Raw genomic sequence first — 24,219 nt, 5'->3', positions numbered from 1 at the left:
AGTTTTCCGGATCAAGTCTCACGCCTGGGGATAATTCTACATTAAGGAATCTGCGTCTAGAATCGTCTCTACCAGATACATAGTTATCGAAGTTAAGTAACTCGTACTTCTTCATTAATTAAGAATGTTTTATAGAAATCGTCTGACCAATCACAAGGGTGGATCGATTCGAGTTGGATGTAATTGTCCCTGGCAGTAACAAGATATAAGGTTGATTTCTTGTCACGAGTGGAGCTGTTGCAAATGTGAATCAAGGCTAGGTCCGAAAAATATGTTTGGAGGCTGCTCATTGCAGAGTCATTTAGATCGTTCCAGTGTAGGCTGAGGTCTCCGAGCAAGATTTGGATGCCATGTTGACCTGCATTAGTTGTGATGATATCTATAAACTGTTGAATGAAAGAAAGGTTGTCCCCTGGAGGGTGATAGAACATGTGCAGTTTGCAAACTGGACTGTTATTGCATAAGACCAATGCTTAGGTATTCACATGAGGATAACACAGTTGACTTAGATTGTTTCACAGAAAGGCTATTACGGTGTATGCAGGCAATGCCTCCACCAGGTCTATCATATCTGTCTGATCTAGTAATACCATGGTTCAGGGGGACCAGTACCAGTATGTCAAGGATGTGTGTAGAGGACACATTTTACCAAGTTTCAGTCAGGATTATGTGAGAGGATAAGATCAGCAATATTTGCTGCATGGTTTGTGGCCGATCTACAATTGAGTAGTATACATTTGAAATGGGGTTTAGAAGTAGCTAGGGTGTTCTGTGTGAGATTTACTCCTCTATGATTGGGTCATGGTACCCTGTGTTAATTCGGAGGGATGGATTGGTTTAGGGCATGATTGTGTGTGGTATCTGGGTGAATGAATCGTTACCTGGTTGTAGTAGATCATAGGAGCGGAGGAGAAATTGGATATCATTGTCTGATGGAGGGCACTGCGGGCACAAAGCAGCACCAAACCTACACCATCAGCAGCACAGGGTGCACTTTGAGCGTCAGGTACCCAATACTATTAAATGAGGTTTCTGCTTTCAACGAACAGGCTGCAGGTGTCACCCCGGAGGTTTGCACGAAGACAGACCAATGGCAGACTGTGGATGCCACACCTCACTGCTATGTTCCTTCCATAGCAATTAATCAAAGAGTCTGTGGATGTGTGCAATTGCCGGCTTGGAGAGAGGCGCATACTGCTCGCGTCTAAGGTATTGATGCCGGCCCACACATGGGAGTATGTGTATTTATTATAATGAGCTGTTTGGTACCAAACACTCCGGGTTTCAGAGAAGCCATCATAGTGCAGGAGAAATAGATGTTGTTTCCAGCCCATGTACTCCTTATGACCTCCCTAGCACTTATAATATTTAAGAATTGACTTAAGTATTGTAGGGTGCATATCTGCTCATGCAGATATGCCCTCACCTATGGTATTGTGCACCCTGCCTTAGGGCTATAAGACCTGCTAGTGGGGTGACTAACCTATACCTACGGGCAGTGCTGGCTGGCAATGCACCCTGGCAAGGTGCCATGTCGACTTCGTCGTTTTTCACCTCACACGGCATGCAAGCTGCAAGGGCAGTGGCATGGGCCTAGTAAGGGAGTTACAGGGGACCCTCTTCACCCTTCAGGCCCTATGGGGGCGGGGGGTCTAAGTGGTTGTCGTGGTGATCGTGGCGTTGAAGCCGTCGTGGATGTCTGTGATCTTGCGATGGAAGAAGGTGGCAAGTGCGTCGCACATGTCTTGTGAAGGTGGGACGTCATTGGTGTTGGAGCTGGGGTTGGAAAGTTCTTTCACTATGTTGAAGAGCTCTTTGCTGTTGTGTGCATTGTTGTCTAGGCAGTCTTTGAAGGGGGCCCTTTTGGCGGCTCTGATGAGCTGATGGTGTCTGCGGGTGGCGTTCTTGTGGGCTCCGTAGCTGTCCGGTGTTCGCTCGTGGTGCCAGTTCTTCTCTAGCTTTCGGCAGGTTTGCTTGGATCTTAAGTGAACCAGCTGGCTTTCTTGCTGGTGTGACTGTTGGAGGGTTTCTTGACCGGGGGACTCGGGTGTTGGCGCAGTCATCGATCCACTGTCTGAGGTTGCGGGTGGCGTTGTTTGGGTCGGTCGGGTCGGCAGGGGACTACGGGCGAGGGTGGTGGTTAGCTGGTCTTCGGTGACTTTGCTCCTGCAGCGGCGAGGGATCTGTTGGGTGCGGTGGTGGGTTTCCGGAAGGTGAAGTGGATGCAGTGATGATCGGTCCTGTGGAGTTCGGTGGTGTGGTTGAAGGAAACGTGGGAGCTTGCGGAGAAGATGGGATCAAGCGTGTGGCCGGCGGAGTGGGTGGGTGTTGTGACGAGTTGTCTGAGTCCGAGGTTCTCGATCAGGGTGGTGGAGTTAGTGTTTTTTGTTGTTCTCTTGGTAGAAGTTCAGGTCCCCGAGGCGGATGTAGTCCATGGAGGCGAGGGCGTGTGTGTGCTGACGACGTCGGCGATGGAGTTGCTGAACTGTGGTCGGGGTCCGGGGAGCCTGTAGACGAGGGTTCCTCTGAGGGTGGTGTTGGGATCGGTGTGGATCTGGAAGTGCAGGTGTTCGGCGGTGCTGAGGGAGTCGTCTGTGTTGGTCGAGACTCTGAGAGTGTTCCTATGGACGATGGCGATTCCTATTCCATTGGTGCGGTCCCTGCGGGTGATCTTATAGCCTTCCGGATGGCTATGGCGATGTCGGGTGCCAAGGAGGTGTTCAGCCAGGTCTCCGTCAGGAAAGCGTTTGCTGGCGGAGCGGATGTTAATCAGAATGCACCTGAGGTAGTTGGGCCTGCCAAACCACCGGTCGGTGGGTTGGCGGACCGGATGCTGGGGAAGCTGCAGTTCTGGCAGGAGAAGGGGTCTTGGGTGCGCTTTGGGGCAGCCAGGCAGCAGGTGCGTGATCGTCCGGCGTTGAGCGCATGGAGGCTGCTGGAGTCATAGCGGAGACGGGTGTCATGGTGTTTGCGGGAGCCAGGGGGTTCTGGCGCTGGGCGCGGTCCAGGCTCGGACGGGCGCAGTAGGGTTGCCGCTGGCGCGGCTTCTGCACGCCAGCGGTCGCCATATGAAGGGGGGTGGGGAGGGTGCAGAGGCTGGAGCTGGGGGCCGGGACGCAGGGTCAGCAGCGGCGCGAAATGAGCGTGCGAAGGGTAGTCTAGTGGGAAAATAGAACACGACACAGCACAATAACAAAAATAAAGCACCACAAAGTACAGTTAAGTAAATTCAGGCACCAGAGACTAAAGCAACCAAGGTAGTGGGGTCGCCAGGAGGCAGCTGGGCGGGTCTGGCACGTGGTGCCGGGTAGCTGACTCGAACTCTCACTGCTGGTGGCAGAGCAGCTGGGGAGTGTCCTGGTGAGGCGGAGCTGCTGGGGAGAGTGCTGGCCTTGGCCCGGAGGTCTCACCATCTTACCAATTAATCTGGTTCAGTGAAACAGTTAATTTGATACCTTGAAATAATATCTTTGGTGGTCTTAAATGGATGTGATCATTTAGTGCAGTGGCTAGTGAAACTCCATATTAGCTGATGAGACCACTGAGCATGCTACAGTGAAAACGTCGGTTTCTGTGTTTTCATGGTCAGGCCAAGTTAAACTCCAACTGAACAGGCCATTCCCTTTTTATATAAATGGCCTTATCTGGTGGGCTACCAAGGCCTTCTCTAGGGTTGGCTAATTAGGACGGAAGCATTTGACCTGCCAAAAAGGTTTTATTTTGCCATGTAGAGTTAACCGGTTTCAAGCGGCCTGACAAGGCAGCTGTGGATGGCATAGAATCATGTTTTACTGTGTCACTGTAGTGGCGATACATTTGCTGCCATTTAACTTACTAGCCCTGGGTATCTCTTGAACCATATACTAAAGTTTTATAAGTCATCTTATTGAACCAATCGGATATTAGCCTTATACCGTCTGACAATGAACAACATTTATCTCAGATAGACAAGGTCACATTCTCATTTCATACTACAAAATGGTTCTCCCCCATATTTATTACATGTAGCTCAGAAAATGTGTCAGTTCTTACCCACGAAAGGCGTACGTGTAGCAATTGCATCTTACAGGAAGCGTCCTAATGATGCATGCTTTTTAGAATTACTTTGTGAAAGACTTCTCAGAATGCTTACAGAAAGGAGGTAAAAATGTCCTCGTCTACGTGGAAGTTAAATCTGATTTTTTTAATGCTGAATCAGTCCCCCTTTTGAATCTTTTCATATGGTTTCATAACGCTTACCTAGTCAGATACCTCCAGCTTGTAGGGTTAGTGAAATTCAAGTCCTTTCATCAATTGATCTCTATACAGTTTTCATGCTAATAAAACCCATCGGTCTTCCCAAAAGTGGTGTTCATATTATCCAGACTCAGTTTTTAGTAGCAATCCATTTACACCATCAGAGAATTTTGAGACACGGACATGTTTGGGTTCTATTTAAATAAAATATTAATCTACACAAATCCAACCAGCTCTCTCGCAGCTGTGATCACATTTGCCAAGGTTTTGGCACTTCAAAACTGTGTAATGCTCCATTAAAAGTGTCCTGTCTATTATCTATCATCGTTCCAAGGTACCCATTTCAGTACAGTTAAAGTAGCAGAGAAACATTCCTTTGTGAGACACATGTGAGGTAGCCACTTGGAAATCAGTTCATACATTTCTCACACTAGATTGCAAAACAAAACCGTGCAAATGCTGGCTCTTTTATTACAAGTTGCTCTGAAAAATGTTTTAGTTTATTCTTTCACATTAATATAGAATTTGTATACCCTATGACAGAGAGCCTGAAGGGGGCCATGTATTCGCCTGCTACTCTTTGGCACAATTATGACCACCAAAGAAGCTTCTATGATGCAGGAGAAATGGTTACTTTTAGTCCTGGTTCTGCATTGTAGGAATCCTCCTTGTATTAAACAACCCTGCCTTCCTACCTTGATTGGGGATAAAAACCTCAGAATGTTCCTGTAGTCGCCACTAATTGCTTCAAAAAGCTCTAACTGAAGCTACTGCCCGTACAAGGCATCTACTGCATCATGGTTAGAAGAAACACCTGCCACCTTAAAGGGACAGGGTAGTTATAACTTCTCTAATGTATGGCTATCAGACTGCTCTTTTTCTCAACACTGACATGCAACTACTGCCATTGAGAACTGGTTTTTGATTATTATAAACTAAGAGTTGGAAACTCTCGCTTTTGATAGTTTTGGCGCTGGTCTGTAACATTTGTGCATTTTGGACTTTTCGCTATGTAGCAGTACATTTTTTCTGACATCAATTGAAGTTCCTTTGATGCAAAACCGGGACCACAAGTAATAATTTCTTCCCTTTCCTGCTGCACCCCCCCCCTTTTTCTCCTCTTTTGCAGGTCTTTGCTCTGCAACCTGGTGAAGATCAAGCTGGGGTGCTATGAGCTGGAGCCAAGCAAGAGCCAGTCTGCTGAAGACTACCTCAAGAGCTTCATGGAAACAGAGGTGAAACCGCTGTGGCCTAAGGGCTGGATGCAAGCCAGGTGAGATTCCCTATTTCGGAGTGTGCCGATGTCACTAGATATTTGCTCCCTGACCCCTCCTATCCGCATTTTTTACTGCCTAGGGCTCAAATCTCCTGTTCAAGCCACAGGAATGTAGATGTTGGTTTGTATTTAGTTAGCAGCCTCTATTGCTCTATCAAGTGCCACTTTCTATTTACAATATAGACTGTTCCTTAGATGTGTAGCAGCAGGGGGTTTGATTAAACCTTGCTTAATTGTTCAGATTTTCTGGTTGCTTTTTTTGTTTGTTTGTTGCTAAGAACGTCTTCTCTCAAGTTAAGACTTTAAATGTTTTTCACACAGTATAAAAGGAGTTATTTTATGTTGCGTTATCATAGATTTCTAAAATTCATAGTACTTTGAGTATGTGAATAACTAGACACAAGATATAGCTGGAGACATGTAATGTCATAGCTGAGTTGGCATGGTAGTAGTGTGTCCTGAAAGTCATGTTCTGCTTACCCACATTCACCTTGTAAGTTTGTTTTACTTGTTGAAACTTTCTAGTATATTAAATTGTCTGGGTTGATATTGTTTCAATGTCTGCCGGCTTCTGTCATTGCAGGATGCTTTTTAAGGAGAGTAGAAGCGTTCATAAGCACCTCACTTCAGCCACGTGAGTACAAAGCGCCTTGCTCTGTCCAGTAATGTTTTCCAAAGAGCCTGGCAGAGAGCTAGCTGACAAGACTGAGGAGAGGTCTTCTTGACAGATTTGTTTGTGGAAAACACTGTCCGGTGCCAGGCTAAGAGTGGGTGTGAGAATGGACTTGAATGGGTAGTCAAGTGGTCATGGGGGAAAGTGTAGCTGGAAGGTCGCAATTGTTCACTGAGTATTTAAGTCGAAAGGAAGAGGGCAAGCTGGATACAGCCTTTTCAAGCCATTCTTAAGACACCTGTCCAAACAACGTTTTCTGTTGCCAAATGTAATCGCATTTTTGGGCTGTCTTATCAGGCCTCCGAACAGTTGCATGGACCAGAACGAGAAGAGTAGGCAAAAATACCTTGGTGTTGATTTCCTTATTCCAGTTCAAGCACTTTTTTTCACAGCACATGCAAAGCCATAACTTAGTTAAATCTTTTTTTTTAAATATATCATTATTAAATGTTATTCCTGATGACCGGGCTCCAGTGTTTATACAATCACACCTGTAACAATCCCCCAACATAACCCCCTCCCCACCCCTTCTGACACAATCACACACATTTTTAACACAGAAAGAGAGACTGCATTCTGCAGTTGTGGCCTACCGCAGACTTCATATTAAAAGGTATTGTGGTTACAAGTATAGCCCCTCTACCCTTGCATATACACCCGCCCACTCTGCCTATCCCATCAGGCTAAGCGGATTGATTACAGCTGTGATTCCTCTTGCCCGATATGTGTCTCCCCTTTCTGTAGTAGGGGATCTCTGTGTATAGTCATAATCTAGTGAATAGTCCCGCCCATGTGCGCGGACCCCGGAGCAATCAAAAATAATCTCTTAAGCTGTCAAAACATGCAGACCTGCATAGACACTTAAGAGAGAATTTAAAGACCGATAATGCAGCCTATATCCACAGGCTACACTGTCCAATACTTCAACTAGAAATTCCACCAAAAACCACAACAGCACAGCCTGTCCAGGGTTTTCCACAGAGAAAACCTTGCCTTTAACAGCAAAACCCTCTGGAATGATAGAGAGGAAGGAGTGGACAGACAAGCCCCATAGGCTGCCATTATGTGGCTCAAAACAGGATACTGTGCCTTTAAGAGAACTTTCCAGAAGCCTCACAGTATCCCAGAATGCAGTGCAGGTCCCTTTCACCTTCAGTTCTTTTTTCCGGCTCCTGCTACCAGGACCCTGGAGCATTAGCTCTTCTTTTTTGAGTTTTTTCTATACAATTTTTGTGATATTTTTGGATTTTTGTAGCTTCACTCGACGTCTTTGGCCTTTATCTGCATTCTGCTGTGTTTTTTTGGCAGAATTTCTGCAGTCTTCTTGTCTTTAGACTATTTCTAGTCTGACAAGTGCTTTGTCTGCAGCTGAACTGAAGGCCAAAGCTGAAGCTCACAGGGTTTGTACTCTGTGCTTGCCTGTGTCTTTTGACACCTGTCTTCTCTGTACCTTCTTTTCTAGGGGGCTTCGGCTTCCAGGTTTCAAACAGAGGAGTTTGAAGGCATCTTCAGCCTCTGGGTGAGGAGAGGGTAGGTCCTCTACCGAGTCCCATGCTGTGATCTCTGGGGTTATCCCCGGTAAGGGCACGTCTGAGCTATGATGCGGTTCCGGTCTGCGTCGGGGCCGTCATGGCAACGTCATGGAGTGCCTCGACGTTGTGGAGTGCCTCGACGTTGTGGAGTGCCTCGACGTCGTGGAGTGCCTCGACGTCGTGGAGTGCCTCGACGTCGTGGAGTGCCTCGACGTCGTGGAGTGCCTCGACGTCGTGGAGTGCCTCGACGTCGTGGAGTGCCTCGACGTCGTGGAGTGCCTCGACGTCGTGGAGTGCCTCGACGTCGTGGAGTGCCTCGACGTCGTGGAGTGCCTCGACGTCGTGGAGTGCCTCGACGTCGTGGGGTGCCTCGACGTCGTGGGGTGCCTCGACGTCGTGGGGTGCCTCGACGTCGTGGGGTGCCTCGACGTCGTGGAGCAGTGATGCTCGACGTCGTGGAGCAGGGAGGCTCGACGTCGTGGGGCAGGGAGGCTCGACGTCGTGGGGCAGGGAGGCTCGCCGTCGTGGGGCAGGGAGGCTCCTTTTGGGGCATTGGTCGCTTGGGCTCTGCTCTCTTCCGTTGGGTCAGGACGTCACCGTTAGGGCTGGCTCGGCGTCTCCGTGTTTGACACCGTAGTGACATTTTGACGTCTGAGTGTTGGTTGTCGTAGAGACAGTCACTGTCTTAGTGATGGTGACGTCGTAGTGAGGTCGACGTCATGGGTTACAGCCGCAGAATACTGCCGGCTCTTGACGCCTGGGTCTTGTTCCAGGCCTCGCTCCTTGGTGAGCCTCTCTTCGTAGGAGGGGACTTTGTGTTTCCGGCACCTTCCACTCACGACGCAGAGCAGTTGATCAGCGTCGAGGAACCCTTCTGATGGAGAGTTTGTGGTTACTCCCCACGTGTAAGCGAGGGACGTTGGTCCTTTTGCTTAGTTTTGAGTACTTGCATACCTGCACGTCTGCTAAGTCGCCTCCTGCTCAACCACTACTGGTGTGACCACCGGGGATGTTTCAGAATCCTCTCGGTTCCCTCTCCCGCCCACCACCCCAGGGGCCTTTGGCCCCTCAGTCTGCGAACCTCCGAGCCTTGATGCCAGGGATGCGACTTCCAGGAGTACGGGGAGTCTCTCTCCGACTCTTTACTGGTTGGCGGGACTTAACTTTCGTCCACTACCACCTGACAGGAGGTTCTGGCTCCGACCGTGCTCCTGACTTGGTCGCAGGGGTGGCGGCATGTAGACCTCGTGCTGTGGCCCGCTGTTGTTGGACCGTTGTTGTGAGATCCCTCTGTGGGGGTGTTTTTTTCACCGATTTGTGGTTCCTCTGCCGAGAGACAGGAGGGAAGCCTTACAAGAGGTGGTCTAATGGGCCTGATAGTTTCGGATCTAGGTATCGCTGTCGGAGCGGAGTTTTCTTTCCTGCCGACCCCCAGGTATTGTGGGTTTGTCCTACGTTGCCATACTTTTATTCGCCTGACGTCTCTGCAGCCTGCGGCTCAGCAGTGTGCTTCTACTCTCCCGTTCTTTGGGCAACCCTTGGGCTGCCATGAGAGTAGTGAGTGGCTCGCATGAAGTCTGAATCGGAGACTTTTGGACGGCTGTAGGTTTGGGGCATGGAGAACGGCTTGAGGCCTTCTGCCCTTTCTAGCGGCGTTTTTTCCTCCCAGGATTTGCCGGTGGTCCCGGGCCTCCGTTAAATGCTTTACAAGTATATTGTGCGCATACGCGGGAGAGCTTGTTGCTCCTCGGCGAACAAAGGCCGGCTGGGTCGAAGTCTGTCTTCGGTTCATCGGCCCTCCTCCAGCAATTCCTCCGGTCGGCTCGCGGTTTCAGCTGCGCGAGCTCTAAGCAGAGGCCGATATCCTATTTAGGAAAAGGGCGATAGAGGACGTACCTCTGTCTCAAAGGGGAAGAGGTCTGTACTCCCGGTTCGTTGTGGTTCGCAAGAAGGACAAGAACGAGTTCAGGCCCATTCTGGATTTGCGACAAGCAAACAAATGGATTCGCAGAAGAGGAATTTCGCATGCTGTCGTTGCATCAGGTTTATACTCCGCTGCAACAGGGAGATTGGCTCGGTGCCATAGATCTACAGGATGCATACTCCCATGTGCTCATTACACACAAACACAGGAAGTTCCTGCGATTCCAAGTCGGCGCCCATCATTATCAGTACACAGTACTGCCAGTCGGGCTGAAGTCTGCGCCCAGACCATTCTCGAAGTGCATGACAGTGGTAGCTGCACGCCTGAGAAAAAAAACGAGGTGGTTTCTCTAACCGTACCTGGACGATTGGTTGATCAAGGCCTCCTCCTTCTCGGAAGCTCAGGCACACTTCCAGAGGACGTGCGTTCTCTTAAACGAGCTGGGGTTGCACATCAACTTTTCCAAGTCTGTCCCGATTCCGGTCCAGTGCATACAGTACTTGGGAGCCTCCGTCAATACGCTGTCAGCAAGCGTGTCTCCTTCGGAGGAGAGACGATTATCTCTCCTTAGGAAGGCTCAGGCTCTTGTGACCGCCCCATCTACAACAGTGAAGACGGTGTCTTCTCTACTGGGGTCGATGACCTCTTGTATATTCCTCACGCCACACGCACGGCTGCTCATGAGACCTTTGCAGGAGTGCTTGGAGGATCAGTGGGATTAGAGGAAAGGATCTTTGGGCGACAAGATATGACTGTCTCTGCTTGCTCTTTAGTCTCTGAAGTGGTAGTGTTCCGCGGAGAATCTCCTAAGAGGGGTTCCCTTTCACAAGGATATTTCCACACAGACGGTCGTGACGGATGCGTCTCCCCACGGCTGGGGGGCGCTTTCCGGAGACTTGCAGATACAAGGAACGTGGTCCCCGATGGAGTCCACGTATCACATCATTTTCCGGGAACTCAGAGCTGTTCACTTGGCACTCAAGGCGTTTCTTCCATCCTTCCAGACCAACTCTCTGCTTGTACAGACGGACAATACGACCACAATGTATTACCTCAACAAGCAGGGGGGTTCAAGATCGCGCACTCTGTCGCAGGAGGTGCGGGCGATCTGGCGCTGGTTTTTATCCAGAGGACTGACTCTAACGGCTACCCATCTGCCTAGGGCGACCAGATTTTCAAAACAAAAAACGGGGACAGGTAGTTGACATAGAAGTGGGACTACAGTTTGCAGTAACCATCGACATAAAAGTAGGACTATTTGATAGCTGTCAGACATAGAAAAAGGACTACAATGACAGCTCCCTCCACAGATTGAGATGAATGATTACAGACAACAAATCCGAGGTCTTTTATTGGCACCCCTCTCCGTTACGCAGCAGCATTAGTACTTTTTATTACATTTACACTTTTAAGGACTATAGCATATATTTGCCAAAAATCAATAAAACATCACAGGCTAGCAAACGCCAGATTTATTATCTTTATCAATGCTCGTTTCTATAGCTGCGCGTCAGCACCCCGTAAAGTACAACTCACTAATGTTGCTTAGTGGCTCATGACAGAAGAGCATGGGAGGTAAACTGCGGAATGCTAAATTGCTGAAGGGCAGCCAATGAAAAACAGGGACATTTCTGTGTTTAACTGGGACACTGTTTGAAAACAGGGACATTTGAGTCACTTGGAGACAAGTGTCGGGACACGGGGACACTTCTCCAAAAACGGGGACCGTCCTGGGAAAACGGGGACGTCTGGTCACCCTACATCTGCCAGGTGTGCAGAATGTTCAGGCAGACGTGCTGAGCAGACTGATTCAGGAAAACCACGAATGGGTCATAAACGACGCAGTACTAGGAGTAGTCTTCGGCAAATGCCGAGACTTCGCCTCCAGGTACTGCCTGCGGGGAAGCTGGGGAATGTGTTCTGAGTTAACTGGTCGAACAGCTTTCTGTACGCTTTTCCACCCTTTCCCTTGATTCCGGCGGTGTTCATCAAGCTGTCCCAGTCCAGAGCGCGGATGATCCTGATTGCCCCGGAATGGCCCAGACAGTGGTGGTTCACGAACCTGCTTCACCGGTCTCTCGGTCCTCACATACGGCGGCCTTGGAGGCCGGACCTTCTCACAAAGTTCAGGGGGCAGATGTTGCACCCCAACCTCTCGTCTTTGAGTTTGGCTGCATGGCTCCTGAGATAGTGTAATATGGCCATTTGAATCTACCAGAAGTTTGTATGGACATACTGAAGGAGGCTAAGCATCCTTCCACTAGGACTTCTTATGCTTACAAGTGGAAGAGGTTTTGCATCTGGTGCAAGTCCAAGGACATGACCTGACGACGTGTAAGGAAGATGTCATCCTTCCGTATCTTCTACACCTGGCGCAGTCGGGCCTTAATGTCCAATCCATTACGGTTCATCTTGCTGCGCTGACTGCCTACGGGAAATGCCCTTCAGACTTCCTTCTTCCAGATCCCTGTGACAAAAGACTTTTTGAAAGGCTGGAAGAAAGCATTCCCTCCTGTCTGGCTTCCTTCGCCTTCATGGGAATTGAATGTGGTGCTGTCCAGATTGATGAAGGAGCCTTTTGAACCTATTCATAAGGCTTTGTTGCAGCACCTGTCCTGGAAGGCAGCGTTCCTCGTGGCCATCACATCGGCCCGCAGGGGAAGTGATACTCAGGCGTTGTGTTGCCAAGAACCTTATACTGTATTTCATGCTGCTAAGGTTGTTATGCATACTCACCCTAAATTTCTTCCAAAGGTTATTTCTGATTTTCATGTCAACCAGACAATAACTTTGCTTACGTTTGTTCAGAATCCTGCATCTCCAGCGGAAAGGTCCCTACATTCCCTGGATGTTAGGAGGGTGTTGGAATTTTATCTGGATAAAACCAGAGATATTCGTGGTTCAGATCAATTGTTTGTCAATTATGGATCAGTCAGGACCGGTCTTGCTACCTCAAAACAGTCCATCTCTAGGTGGATTGTGTCCTGTATACAATTGTGTTACCAAAAAGCTTATACGACCTTAGGAGGTAAACCTAAGGCTCATTCCACCAGGGGCAAAGCTGCCACGACTGCTTTGCTACTTAATGTTCCGATTGCAGAAATCTGCAAGGCCGCCACTTGGAAGTCGGTCCATACCTTTGCTAAGCATTACTGTCTGGACACTGATGCCAGGGCAGATGCTCAGGTTGGGCAGGCTTCGCTGCGAAATCGGCTCGCACAGTAGTGGTGTTATTTCTCGGTTCTCCACCGCCGCTTTGGTGTGGGGATGGGCTTGCCATTCTATTCACTAGATTATGACTATACTCAGAGATCCCCTACTACAGAAGGAGTAGTTTCTGTCCTGTAACTCCAGTTCTGTAGTAGGGGTATCTCTGTTATAGTCATAAGCGCCCGCCCTCCTCCCCGGTGGAGAGAGATATTCATGTAAGAAATGCTACAGGTCTGGCGTGTTACGCCTTCAAAAAGAACTGAAGGTGAAAGGGACCTGCACTGCATTCTGGGATACTGTGAGGCTTCTGGAAAGTTCTCTTAAAGGCACAGTATCCTGTTTTGAGCCACATAATGGCAGCCTATGGGGCTTGTCTGTCCACTCCTTCCTCTCTATTATTCCAGAGGGTTTTGCTGTTAAAGGCAAGGTTTTCTCTGTGGAAAACCCTGGACAGGCTGTGCTGTTGTGGCTTTTGGTGGAATTTCTAGTTGAAGTATTGGACAGTGTAGCCTGTGGATATAGGCTGCATTATCTGTCTTTAAATTCTCTCTTAAGTGTCTATGCAGGTCTGCATGTTTTGACAGCTTAAGAGATTATTTTTGATTGCTCCGGGGTCCGCGCACATGGGCGGGACTATTCACTAGATTATGACTATAACAGAGATACCCCTACTACAGAACTGGAGTTACAGGACAGAAACTACTCCTTATGGTTCATAAGCCTGTTCAGCATGTTTTCCCATAGCTGTAATTCATCCTCCACCCTTTCATCTGTACGTACCTCCCTTGTTCATCTTTCTTTCACAAGCACCCATTCCTTCATTTCATTTCACCAGGATACTTACATGGGCACCCTGGAAGAGACCAGTGTATTGCTAACCTGTCCTTGCCAAGTACTAAGCCCAGAGAGGTAAATCTATCTAATATTTTTATTAAATCTACAGTGGTTCAGCACTCAAAAAAATGTAAATCTTATCACTCATAATAAAGTAAGAGTTCAGCACAACTTCTTCAAATAATGAATGCACATGATCCATGTTTTTACAGTACATAATATCCATTCGGCATGTTGACTAAAAAATTATTTATTCATTTTCTTCTTTGGGCAATCAATTCGGAACCGTAGCCAACACTTTTACGTCCTCACAGACTTCTTCAGGGCTCTAATCCAATCTCTTCTTGAAGCTACTTTAATATGAGTGATAAGGTTTACATTGTGCTGAACTCCTGTAGAGTAATTTAAGGTTGGAAGATTCTCCCTTTGGAAGTTGAGGGGGTTTGAACTTCTGGTTCTGTACACCATAAATAAGCATTTAACTGTCCCTATTGTTAGGGTAATTGCAGTAGTTTATTGCCTCAATCTCCTTGAAGTTAATCTGTATCTAATCTTTCCCTTCCTTTCTTGGGTGCGGTATTGTACAATATTAACCCCAACAGGCACTATGGAGATGCTGGCTCTCCTGGTCCGATTCGTCACCACCTCCCTCCAGAATTCCCGAACAGGGTCACATGCCCAGGTCATGTGTAGGAATGTGACTGTTGGGGTGTTACATCTGGCACATGCCAGTGATTTTTGTGGGTATGTGTGCATTTTCTCTGGTGTGAGGTGCGTGCGCTCCATATAGTGAACCAGCTTAAAACCATTGTTGCTCGCTACATGTTGCTCCAAGGCGCATGTTATCTCCCAGTCTTTGTCAGGGACTCCTCCAGGTCCTCCTCCCATTGTCGCTTGGCTTTCCATGGGACTTATGGTACATCTGTTTTAATAGCTGTTTAAAGGTGTGATATGAAATGTCTTGTGTGAGTGATACCCACAGAGTAGTGCATGCCTGGGCCCTATACAGGAAGCACTGCCACACCTCACTAGCCATCCTGGACAGCTTAGCGAATTGCACCTCCCATACTAAATGTCTCTCTAGCCTCCGTGAAGGTGATGAACCTGTCCCCCAGGTGCAGGTCACCCAGCATGGTGCATCCCCTTTCCACCTCCACAATGACTTGCTCTGGTTTTTCTGTCGGAAGGGTTGCAACCATTTTAAGGGCAAATCCCCAGAGTACGGGCCCGCTTCAAGACTTGGTTAACCGTGGTCTTCCACGCGCCCGCCACTCGCCTCACTGTGTACGGAGACTCTGAGTTATGCTGCCCCCTTAATTGGACTCACCGGCATTGATCTTGTCTACCAGTCCCTCCAGTAGCCTTGTCTCCCAGTTTTTTTCGTCGTCACACCTCAGCACTGCATACTGGAGTTGGGCGGCTGAGTAATAAAGCCCCATGTCAAGTAAACCCAGACCTCCTCCTTCTCTGTCCCTTTTCAGTACTGCAATATGCACTCTGCTCCTTTTACCCACCTACACTAGAGAGGTTCGCAAGATAACCAGTTCCCTAAAGATAGCCCCAAAGTCATGCCTAGTGAGTTCTGCAGTGTATAGAAGCATTGTGGGAAAAATTCCATGGTTGCCACCCTTCCTATCTCTGATAACAGTAGGGTATACCAGAAACTGACTGAGCTGTGCAGCCCCAGCACAACTTTTCCCACATTGTATTCATGTTGATTTTGTTCCATGTGCGCCACCCTAACCCCCAGGTATCAGAGGCTATCTGCCTCCCATATCAGCTCCAGAGCTGGTAGCTCCTCTAGTGCGCAATGCACCAGGAAAGCAAGGATGAGTACCAGGGATTTCTCCCTATTGAGCTGTAGGACAAACTCTTCTGCACTGCTGCATTGCAGTTAGTAAGGGAGGAATCGCTGTTTCAGGGTGTGACAGGTAAATTAGTGTGTAGCCTGCATACATTCACACCACATGGTTTGCTGTCCCCAGCTGGATTCACCAGGGCCCTGACGCATCCTGCAGCCAGGCCACCAGCTGCTCAACTACTAGAGCAAATAACAATAGAGCCAACGAGTTACCACTGCCTCTTGCCCCTTTCCACCGACCAGATACTGGAGATTGTAGCACCTGATCGCACCCTGGTCCTAGTCCATGTACAGTAGGACCACCCAGCTCCGGAACTGTGGGCAATGCTCATCTTCTCCAGCACTGCCATCATTAATGCCCAGTCCAACTTAGTTAAATATCTTTGCATTTTATGTCTTATTTAGCTGGGAAAAATGTTTGATAATTGGTCTAGGATATATTGGTTCGCTCCCCGCTTTGTCCCTTGCAGAATTCTCTGGGGTGGAATTTTTATATTTCTGTCTGTCTGCTGTACATACGTTACTAACCAGTGAAAGGTAGAATGAAATGAAAAGTCATCATCATGGTAATTTCTTTTGTTAGGTGCTCCATGTGTGACAGTCATTTTATAAAGTAGAAAAGTCACTGTACCTGTAACTGGATATATTTCATGTAAAGAGAAATCTATGGTGCAGACTTAGTGCAGAGATGAATGTTCACCAGTCGTGCGGCGGCATTTGGCAAGTGCAAGGCAGATACTGCTGAGTGAGCTCATCTGCATGAGAGCGGATCGTCTTTGGTAGCAGGTAAACAGTTGATGAACTGAACACAGATGGATGGAAAAATGTTGTGTTAGAAAAGTCATGGTGGAATCGAATGCACTATATAGATGTCAAAAGAAAATTGAACATTGCTATAACGTATTTGTGTTTACACTCAATCAAATGACATTTTAAAAAGAAAAGTCATGATGGGACAACCTGGGAAGACTTGTTATTGAAATGATGGTGTGCATGCAACTCCTATTGATCATCTTTATTGACTAACAGCTGACGAAGGATGGGGTGGTGCTAAACGTTGCGATTCACTTAATGATTGTGTAAAGGAGAACCAAGGCATCTCAAATGACACATGGTGAACCTGGGTAATTGTATATATGAGAGAACGCAATAGTTCTCTTAGATGCATTTAATTAGGATGGCTACAAAGGTTCAGTTTAGTAGCCACAACATAACTTTTAGTGTATTCATAAGTTAAAGTGCATCTGAATTATGAGCATGAACATGCTCCATATGAAAAAGCGCCCCAAGTGTGATAATTTTAAAAACTTCATCAACAGAAGTGTGATTTAGGAACATGTGGGCATTAAGAGAAAAACCAAATCCATGCAATTGCATCTCTACTTCACATGACGGTATAGTCAATGATGTTTCAACCCAAGTCAAGGTTAGTAATAGATAGGAGTGTAGAAATTTAGACAGACAAAAGAAAGGGGAATGAGGGGGCCAAGATGTACCCAGAATTCAAAGGTGAAAACTGAGAACATGGAAGGAGGGTTGTTGGGGGCCGGTTTGCTGGTCCGAATAGTGGAGTGGTGTGAATGGTTCCAGGTTCAAAAGAATCAAGGACTGATGGGAAAGGAGCCCCAGAGGGTCCTGAAACAATTAAGCAGGCTGTTTTGCTACTGTTTATATGAATTATTTTAACGTATCACGCTTAGGGGTATCTTACTATGGTGCACCAAGCACTCACAGCAATTCTGCACTTCTTTTCAAAATAGATATCATTTGGATAAGTAACCTAAAACTGCCTAGTCCGTGTAGAGCTTGCTGCTTGTTTGTGCTATGTCATGCCATGTATGAGAACTCCTGTGACAAATTTCTCATATGTATCACTATAAGCTATATCTGATATAGACTTGTAGCCACAGATTCCTTTCCTTAGAATAATCCTCAGACGCCAGACTGGATCTGGAACATGTTCGAGCAGTTTTTTCAGACGTTTTTGATATTTTTCTCCTGGTGTGAGAAGATGTCACCCAAGAAACCGACTGGTTTGAAACCACATGGGGCCTGTAACAGGCAAATATCTGCTACAGATCCCCACTTAGTGTGCTTGTGGTGTTTGGAGCGAGAACACTACTCCAAGACCTGCAAGGACTACCGCGTCAGTGGCCTTGCAGTGCCATGTCTGGTTGGGGATAACAAATATTTTAGGGTATGTCCAGTCTTCCCTCCTGGGCATGTCCTTTGAATGCTCTCACCTATTTCGATGGAAGGCTAATAGAACTACGGGCAAGCCTTTGAGCTGGTCCTGGACATTTCGCCAACCCAATCCACCTTCCCTCACTTCTATTGAAGTGGGTCTCCAGCTGCACCCATATCTTTCCAGCACCAGGGATAACAGTCTTACCAACTATTTTGTGGCTGAGGGCGCGGGTCCCAGGGTCAGCATGGGACAGGCAGCCAGCGGTCAAATCAGTCCACCTCCCCGTGCCCCAGCAGCCACTTCACTGCCTCCAAACCTCTTTAGTTTGCCCTCCGTCCATCGTGGGTATCCAGTGGGAGGCAGGATATACATCACCTGTCCCACAGGCCGTCAGTGACATCAGACCGCTGGGTTCTCCAGATTGTTCAAAGTGGCTACTCCCTCCCCTTTGTTACTACACCTACACCCATGCAACCCACTTACGATCAGTTGACAGAGGATCACTTGGTCAAGGGACACATACAGAAGATGTCTGCACCAGAAGTGGATTGGGGTTGCTATTCCCACTACTTTCTGGTGCCAAAGCAGCGCGGAAGACTTAATCCTATCCTCTATCTACACCTTCTAAGCTACTTCATGAGAAAGAAAAATTTTAAATGCTCACGCTCGCCCACCTTCTGTCTGTCCTCGACCCAGGAGACTGGATGGTAGTGTTGGATTTGTAGCATATGTCCACATTCCCGGCCTGCCTGCCCACAGACATTACCATTACCTGCGGTTCACAGTGGGCCAAGAGAACTTTCAGTTAGCGATCCTACCTTTCCGCCTTGCCAGCACCCATTGGATGTTCATGAAAGTGACAACGGGGGTTGCAGCTCATTTGCTTAGGTAAGGAGTTGAAATCTTTCCCTACCTCGTCGATTGACTGTTGAAGGCAGGCTAGCTCCAGGCAGTTGTCTCCCATCTTCAGACTACGGTGAACCTCCTGCATTCACTGGGGTTCACTATCAACTTGCGGAAGTCGCATCTTACTCGTTCTCAGAAGCTCCTTTTCATTGGAGTGGTTCTGGACATGAAACCGTTAGGGGCCTATCTTCCTGAGTGGTAAGTCTAGGGTATTCAGGCTATAATACTGATGTTTCAGCCTCTATCCTGGATTTCGGTGAGACTGCTCAATGGCATATCCGGGCTCTGCAGTGGGATCTGAATTCACAGTGGGAACCGCATCAGGGAAATCTCTCCGACATGGTGCAGTTCTTGGAGGGAACTGCAAAAGATCTGCAATGGTGGCTGACGAACCGAGATTGGGTCAGAGACAGAAACCTCTCCCTCCCCAAACTGGCGTGGACTGTAGTGACAGATGCTTCACTCCTGGGCTGGAGAAGCTACCTGGGAGAGATGGAGATTAGAGGCTTCCGGTCTCCGGCAGAAACCAAGCTCCACATCAACCTGTTGGAACTCGAGCCGATTAACTTGACTCTGAGAGCCTTTCTTCCTACGATCAGAGGAAGACTGGTGCAGGTGTTAAAGTACAACACCACTGCCATGTGATATTAGAAAAAGTGGGGTGTGGTCGTGGACCCTGCATCTCTGGACATGGCTGGAACATTAGGGCATTTCCATGGGGATTCAACACCTGGCAGGCTCTTTGAACCCCAGAGTGGACAAACTCCGCCACAGACCAGATCACGAGTGGCTTCTCCATCTGGAGGTGGCGCAAGGTCTCTTTCAGCAGTGGGGAGGGTGATGGCTAGATCTATTGCCAGCGCAGTGAATGCACAATGTCAGCAGTTTTGCACACTGGAGTTTCCAAGAGGACTCTCTTTTGGAGATGCCTTGCATCTCGAGTGAAGCTCCAACCTCCTCTATTCCTTTTCGCCAATACCACTTCTGCCCAGAGTTCTCAAGAGGATCAGGAACAACTGAGCACAAGTCATTCTTGTGGCTCGGGATTGGACATGGAATGTCTGGTGTACCTAGCTGTTTAGCATTACCATTGGTGCTCCAGTCAGGCTGAGTTTTCCAGTGGATCTTCCGTCGCAGCAACATAGGAGGGTTCTGCACCCAAACCTGCGTACTCTTTCACTTCATTAGGGGAGATTGAGCAGTAACAATTGACCGCTTTCAGCCTTCCTCCCGAAAGCTGAAATGTTATTCTTGCAGCCAGGCGTCTCTCCACCAAGTCTGTATATGCCGGCCATTGGGACAAGTTTTTCATGGTGTGATTCACACAATCTTGATCCCCCCCCCTGCATCCTTATCAAACGTTTTCTTGTTCAAACTATCCTTGGCCAAGCAGGGCTCTGCTCTGGGCGCAGTTAAGGGTTACCTTTCTACCATCTTGGCATTCTTGTGGTTGTCCAACCAGCCTTCCCTCCTTAACTCTCCTTTTGTGGCTAGGTTTCTTAAAGGCCTCCAACTTATGTTCCCAACTACACCATTCATCATGACTCAGTGGGACTTTACATAGCCCTCACCTTTCTCATGTGTGCCCCATTTGAGCCTCTGCACAATTGCCCTCCCCAACCCCCTCCCTGGCTCTTGACTTGTGAAACTGCCTTTTTAGTGGCTAGAACATCTGCTAGGAAGGTCAGCGAACTCCACGCACTATTCTTATATCAACTTCAATCCAGACAAGCTGGTTCTCCGGATGCATGCCTCCTTGCTCCTGAAGGTTGTGATCCCTTACCTTGTAGGCGAGACCCTAACTCTGCCTACCTTCTTTGCTCTGCTTCTTCCCTTCAAAGAAGAGGAGTGACTTCACCATCTGGATTCAGAAAGAATGTTGTCGTTCTAAGTTGACCGCACAAAAGATTTCTGGGTGGGATGATCAACTCTTAGTGGGTTATGTGGGAACAAAGAAAGAGAAGGCTGAACAAAATGGACCATCTCGCGGTAGATTTTCCTATGCATTAACATCTGTTACTCATTTGCCAAGTAGCAATCCCCCCACCCTCTGAGGTCTTGCAGGCCCACTTCACCAGAGCAATGGCTGCAACCACTGCATTAGTACAGGGCATCCCAGCCCTGGATATCTGTTAGGCAGCAACTGGGGCTTCACTGCTCACATTCACCAAACACTACTGCCTGGACTGTCTGGTCTGTCGTGACTTGCGTTTCACCCTTTCTGTTCTGCAGGACTTTCTTGCCAAATTAGTTTTGCAGCTCCACCGTCTGGGAGGCTGTGGGGGTTGGATATTGCTTGGATATCTATTCTAAGGTAAAGAGTCTGCAGCTAGACATCTCTATCAGATGAACAAGCTATCTACCTTTGGTACCTTGTTATCTGGTAGAGGCTCCATGTATCCACAGCTTCCTTACCGCTCTGTGAACCAATTACTGTATAGGGAACACCCTCTTAAGGGCCATAGTTTTATCACACCAGTGACCTGTGCTCCTCGTGGCTCTGCGCTCCTAGCTTGAAAAGTCACAAAAGTAACTGACAGTAGTCAGTACACAGTGTTTGCGCCTATATAGGTACCGCATACCTCAATTCTGACGTTGACGATGCCACCTACCATACTTCTCATAAATTTTCAGAATCAAGTCTGACAGCTGGAGATTATTTTAAGTTAAGGAATCTGCGTCTTGACCGTCACTACCAGATGAAATGATACTGAGGGTAGTGATTAGCCATAGGATTGGATTGGGCTAAATACTTATGATATGCAATCTCATCTGGAAATCATTTTGGGGTGGATGTATTTTGCTGGTCTTTCTGCTTAAATCTCTTTTCTCACATGTTGCTTTCTCTATTGTCAGAGCAAAGAAAAAGGTGATCCTTGCACCTAAACCCAAAGTGAAGGTGGGTATTCATTGTGCTCATTAAGCTGTTATTGTTAAATTCATCAGTGCATCTCATTTTTCAACATATTACCTTTCTCCTCTGTTTAGAGCTTTTGTAAAAGTGTGTTCCTTGTCGTGAGAAAATGAGTAAAAATATAATATGGAAAAAAGAAATGTAGTTCTCCCCCCCTCCCCCCCCCCCCTCCTCCCCAGGTGGTAATGGGAATTTTGCCCATGGACTTAATTTCTGGAACACAACGCATCTTTTTATTCGAGGGGTTGTGTGCCTGTTTATGAAAGGGAAACGTTAGACTTAACATTTGGCCTTGCCTGTATTTTAACTAAAAGCTAGTTGTATTTGCCTTATTTAGGGTGATTTTTTTTTCTAAGGAGAAAATTTTGATTTTCTTTTCAAACTGAACATTTCAAAGAAAAGATGTAACGAGTGTAATTTCACTTCTGAAGAAAAGACTTCAATCCACAATATGTCTAAAGGATGCTTACCTACACAATTCAATGAGTCAAGGACACTGGTGGTACCTCAGATTTGTGAAAGGTAAAATAAACTACCAGTTCAAGGTGCATAAAATTCACACCAAGGGTGTCTACCCATACCTAGATGGGCTAGTGAATGCTAATTCAAGGCACACATGTTAACAAGAGATACAAACAGTGATGGAGACACTACACAAGCTGAGCTTCTCCATAAAGCTGGAGAAATCATCCATGCACCCGGGACAGGAAACATTTTCCTGGGAACGACACTGAACTCGTAGGCAACAGAACCCTACCCAGTGCCCACAAGATAAAAGGCATTAACAGATCAGACTCTCCTATACCAAAAGGGTCAATCTCTGAACATATAAACAGTAATAAAACTAAAGGGTTTGATGGTCTCATGCATCCCCTCATACCACAGGTGAAAAAATACACATGCCTAATCCAGGAGTGGCTGAACCACAGATGGTCATAAACCACATTGAGTTGTGAGGATCTAGTGGTGGTCTCAGAAAAAAATCAGAGGGAAGTAAGCTGGTTGAACATGTTACAGTGAGGATTCCTTTCAAGCCACCAAGTCTATGCGGGGCATCACTATGGATTAATCCCACACAGGATGGGGAGCGCACATGGAAAACCTAAGGATTAGAGGCCTGTAGAGGCCCGTAGAGTCCAGCAGAGGCATTATATAAGAAATCCTACAGGAACTCAAGACAGTATTCTGGCACACTGGGCCTTCCAGACACACCTAAAAAAGAAGATGGTGCTGATCCAAACTGAGGCAATGTTCTACCTCAACAAATGGGGAGGGGGCACAAGATCATTCAGTGGAGAAGCGTGGCTCAGTGGTTAGAGGCGGCAGACCCGGAAGCTGAGATCGGCCGTGGACCAGGGTTCGATTCCCCGCCTCGGCGGGTCTCGGGCTCAAAAATCCACGGAGTCGATAATTCTCGCTCCAGTGCCTACTCGACTCACGGGATCACACTCTGCGACTCTGGGCAATAGCTTGCTTAATCTCCACTACGGCCCCTCGCGGCGGGATGCCTGGCTTTCACCTTGTGGATACCCGGCCGGGGTATCTCACAGGGGAATACCAGGACGGGTTCCCTAAGCAAGCGCCTTGAGACCCCTGGGTTAAAGTGTTGCGCTATATAAATCGAAGCACATTAACATTTACATTTACATTCCAGCTGTCGCAACTTGTACAGGACATATGGAGACGCTCAATTTAAAGACTCGCAACCCTGGAGGTGATACACTTACTGTGCATCAAAATGTCAGCAAAAAAAAACCAGACAAATATACCACGAATGGGAGCTGAAACAAACACTGGAGGGCATTTTCTGGAAATGGTGCACTCCAAACATAGACCTTTTTCCAATCCCTAAAAACGCAGTTTACTAAGACTTCGGGTCCAGGTATCCACACCAGAGGTCCATGAGGAATTGCTCTGTCAGTTGACTGGCCAGAGAAATTTGTGTACCCTCTCCCATAGATTTCTCCTTACACCAATGGTATTAAGAAAAATTCAGACACTCAGGAATGACTCATCTCCATGGTCCTGCAATGGGCCAGACAAACTTAGTTCTCCTGATGCAGACTCTACTCAAGGCAGGGGGATTACCATGTCATCTGGAGCCTGCCACTCTTGGTCTAGCATGTTGACTCCTTAGTACCTAGAATTTGGTCAGCTCCAGCGTAAAACAATGGAGATCCTGAAGACTACGTGCGTGCAAATGTTACACTGCTGAGTGGAATAGATATGCTCACTGGTGCAAGAAGCAGGAAAGGTCGCACCAGGTCAACACATCTGTTCTCTCCTACATCAGAGACTACCTGAGAACAGTTTGTATACTCTACCAGTTAGAAAGAGATACCTGGAGAGATAAAAAAAATCCCAACAAAGATATGGAACCTTAACTCAGTGTTCACTCAACTGATAATAGAACCTTTTGAAACTATACACAAATGAGATCTCCAATTACTAATGCTAAAGCCAGCTTGCCTAGTAGCCATCTATGTAGAGTCAATGAACTGTCAGCATTCACCACCCTAGAGCTCACCCTGCAAATGCAAGGTGGCTCTGAGAACTAGCTCTCATTTCTCTCTAAGGTGGTATCGCACTTACATGTTAACCAAACCATAATACCACTGGTTTTCTTTCAAAACCCAAAATGCACACACTAAGAGCCCTGTACCCT

At 47.6% G+C, this 24,219-nt stretch overlaps 1 protein-coding gene across 4 annotated transcripts in view; it reads left to right on the top strand.

Moving 5' to 3' along the window:
• Positions 1-24,219, top strand: part of UBN2 (ubinuclein 2) — a 624,092-nt gene that overhangs the window by 396,902 nt on the left and 202,971 nt on the right. For all 4 annotated transcript variants that reach the window (XM_086958832.1, XM_086958824.1, XM_086958830.1 and 1 more), the window contains 3 exons: positions 5,366-5,509; positions 6,096-6,146; positions 21,497-21,539. In XM_086958832.1, coding sequence (XP_086814958.1) covers positions 5,366-5,509; positions 6,096-6,146; positions 21,497-21,539 — 238 coding nt within the window. The remainder of the gene's footprint in view (positions 1-5,365; positions 5,510-6,095; positions 6,147-21,496; positions 21,540-24,219) is intronic.

The sequence above is a fragment of the Lissotriton vulgaris genome, chromosome 1_1, assembly GCF_964263255.1.
Source record: "Lissotriton vulgaris chromosome 1_1, aLisVul1.2, whole genome shotgun sequence".
NCBI lineage: Eukaryota > Metazoa > Chordata > Amphibia > Caudata > Salamandridae > Lissotriton > Lissotriton vulgaris.
This window is presented reverse-complemented; position numbering and strand designations above follow the sequence as displayed.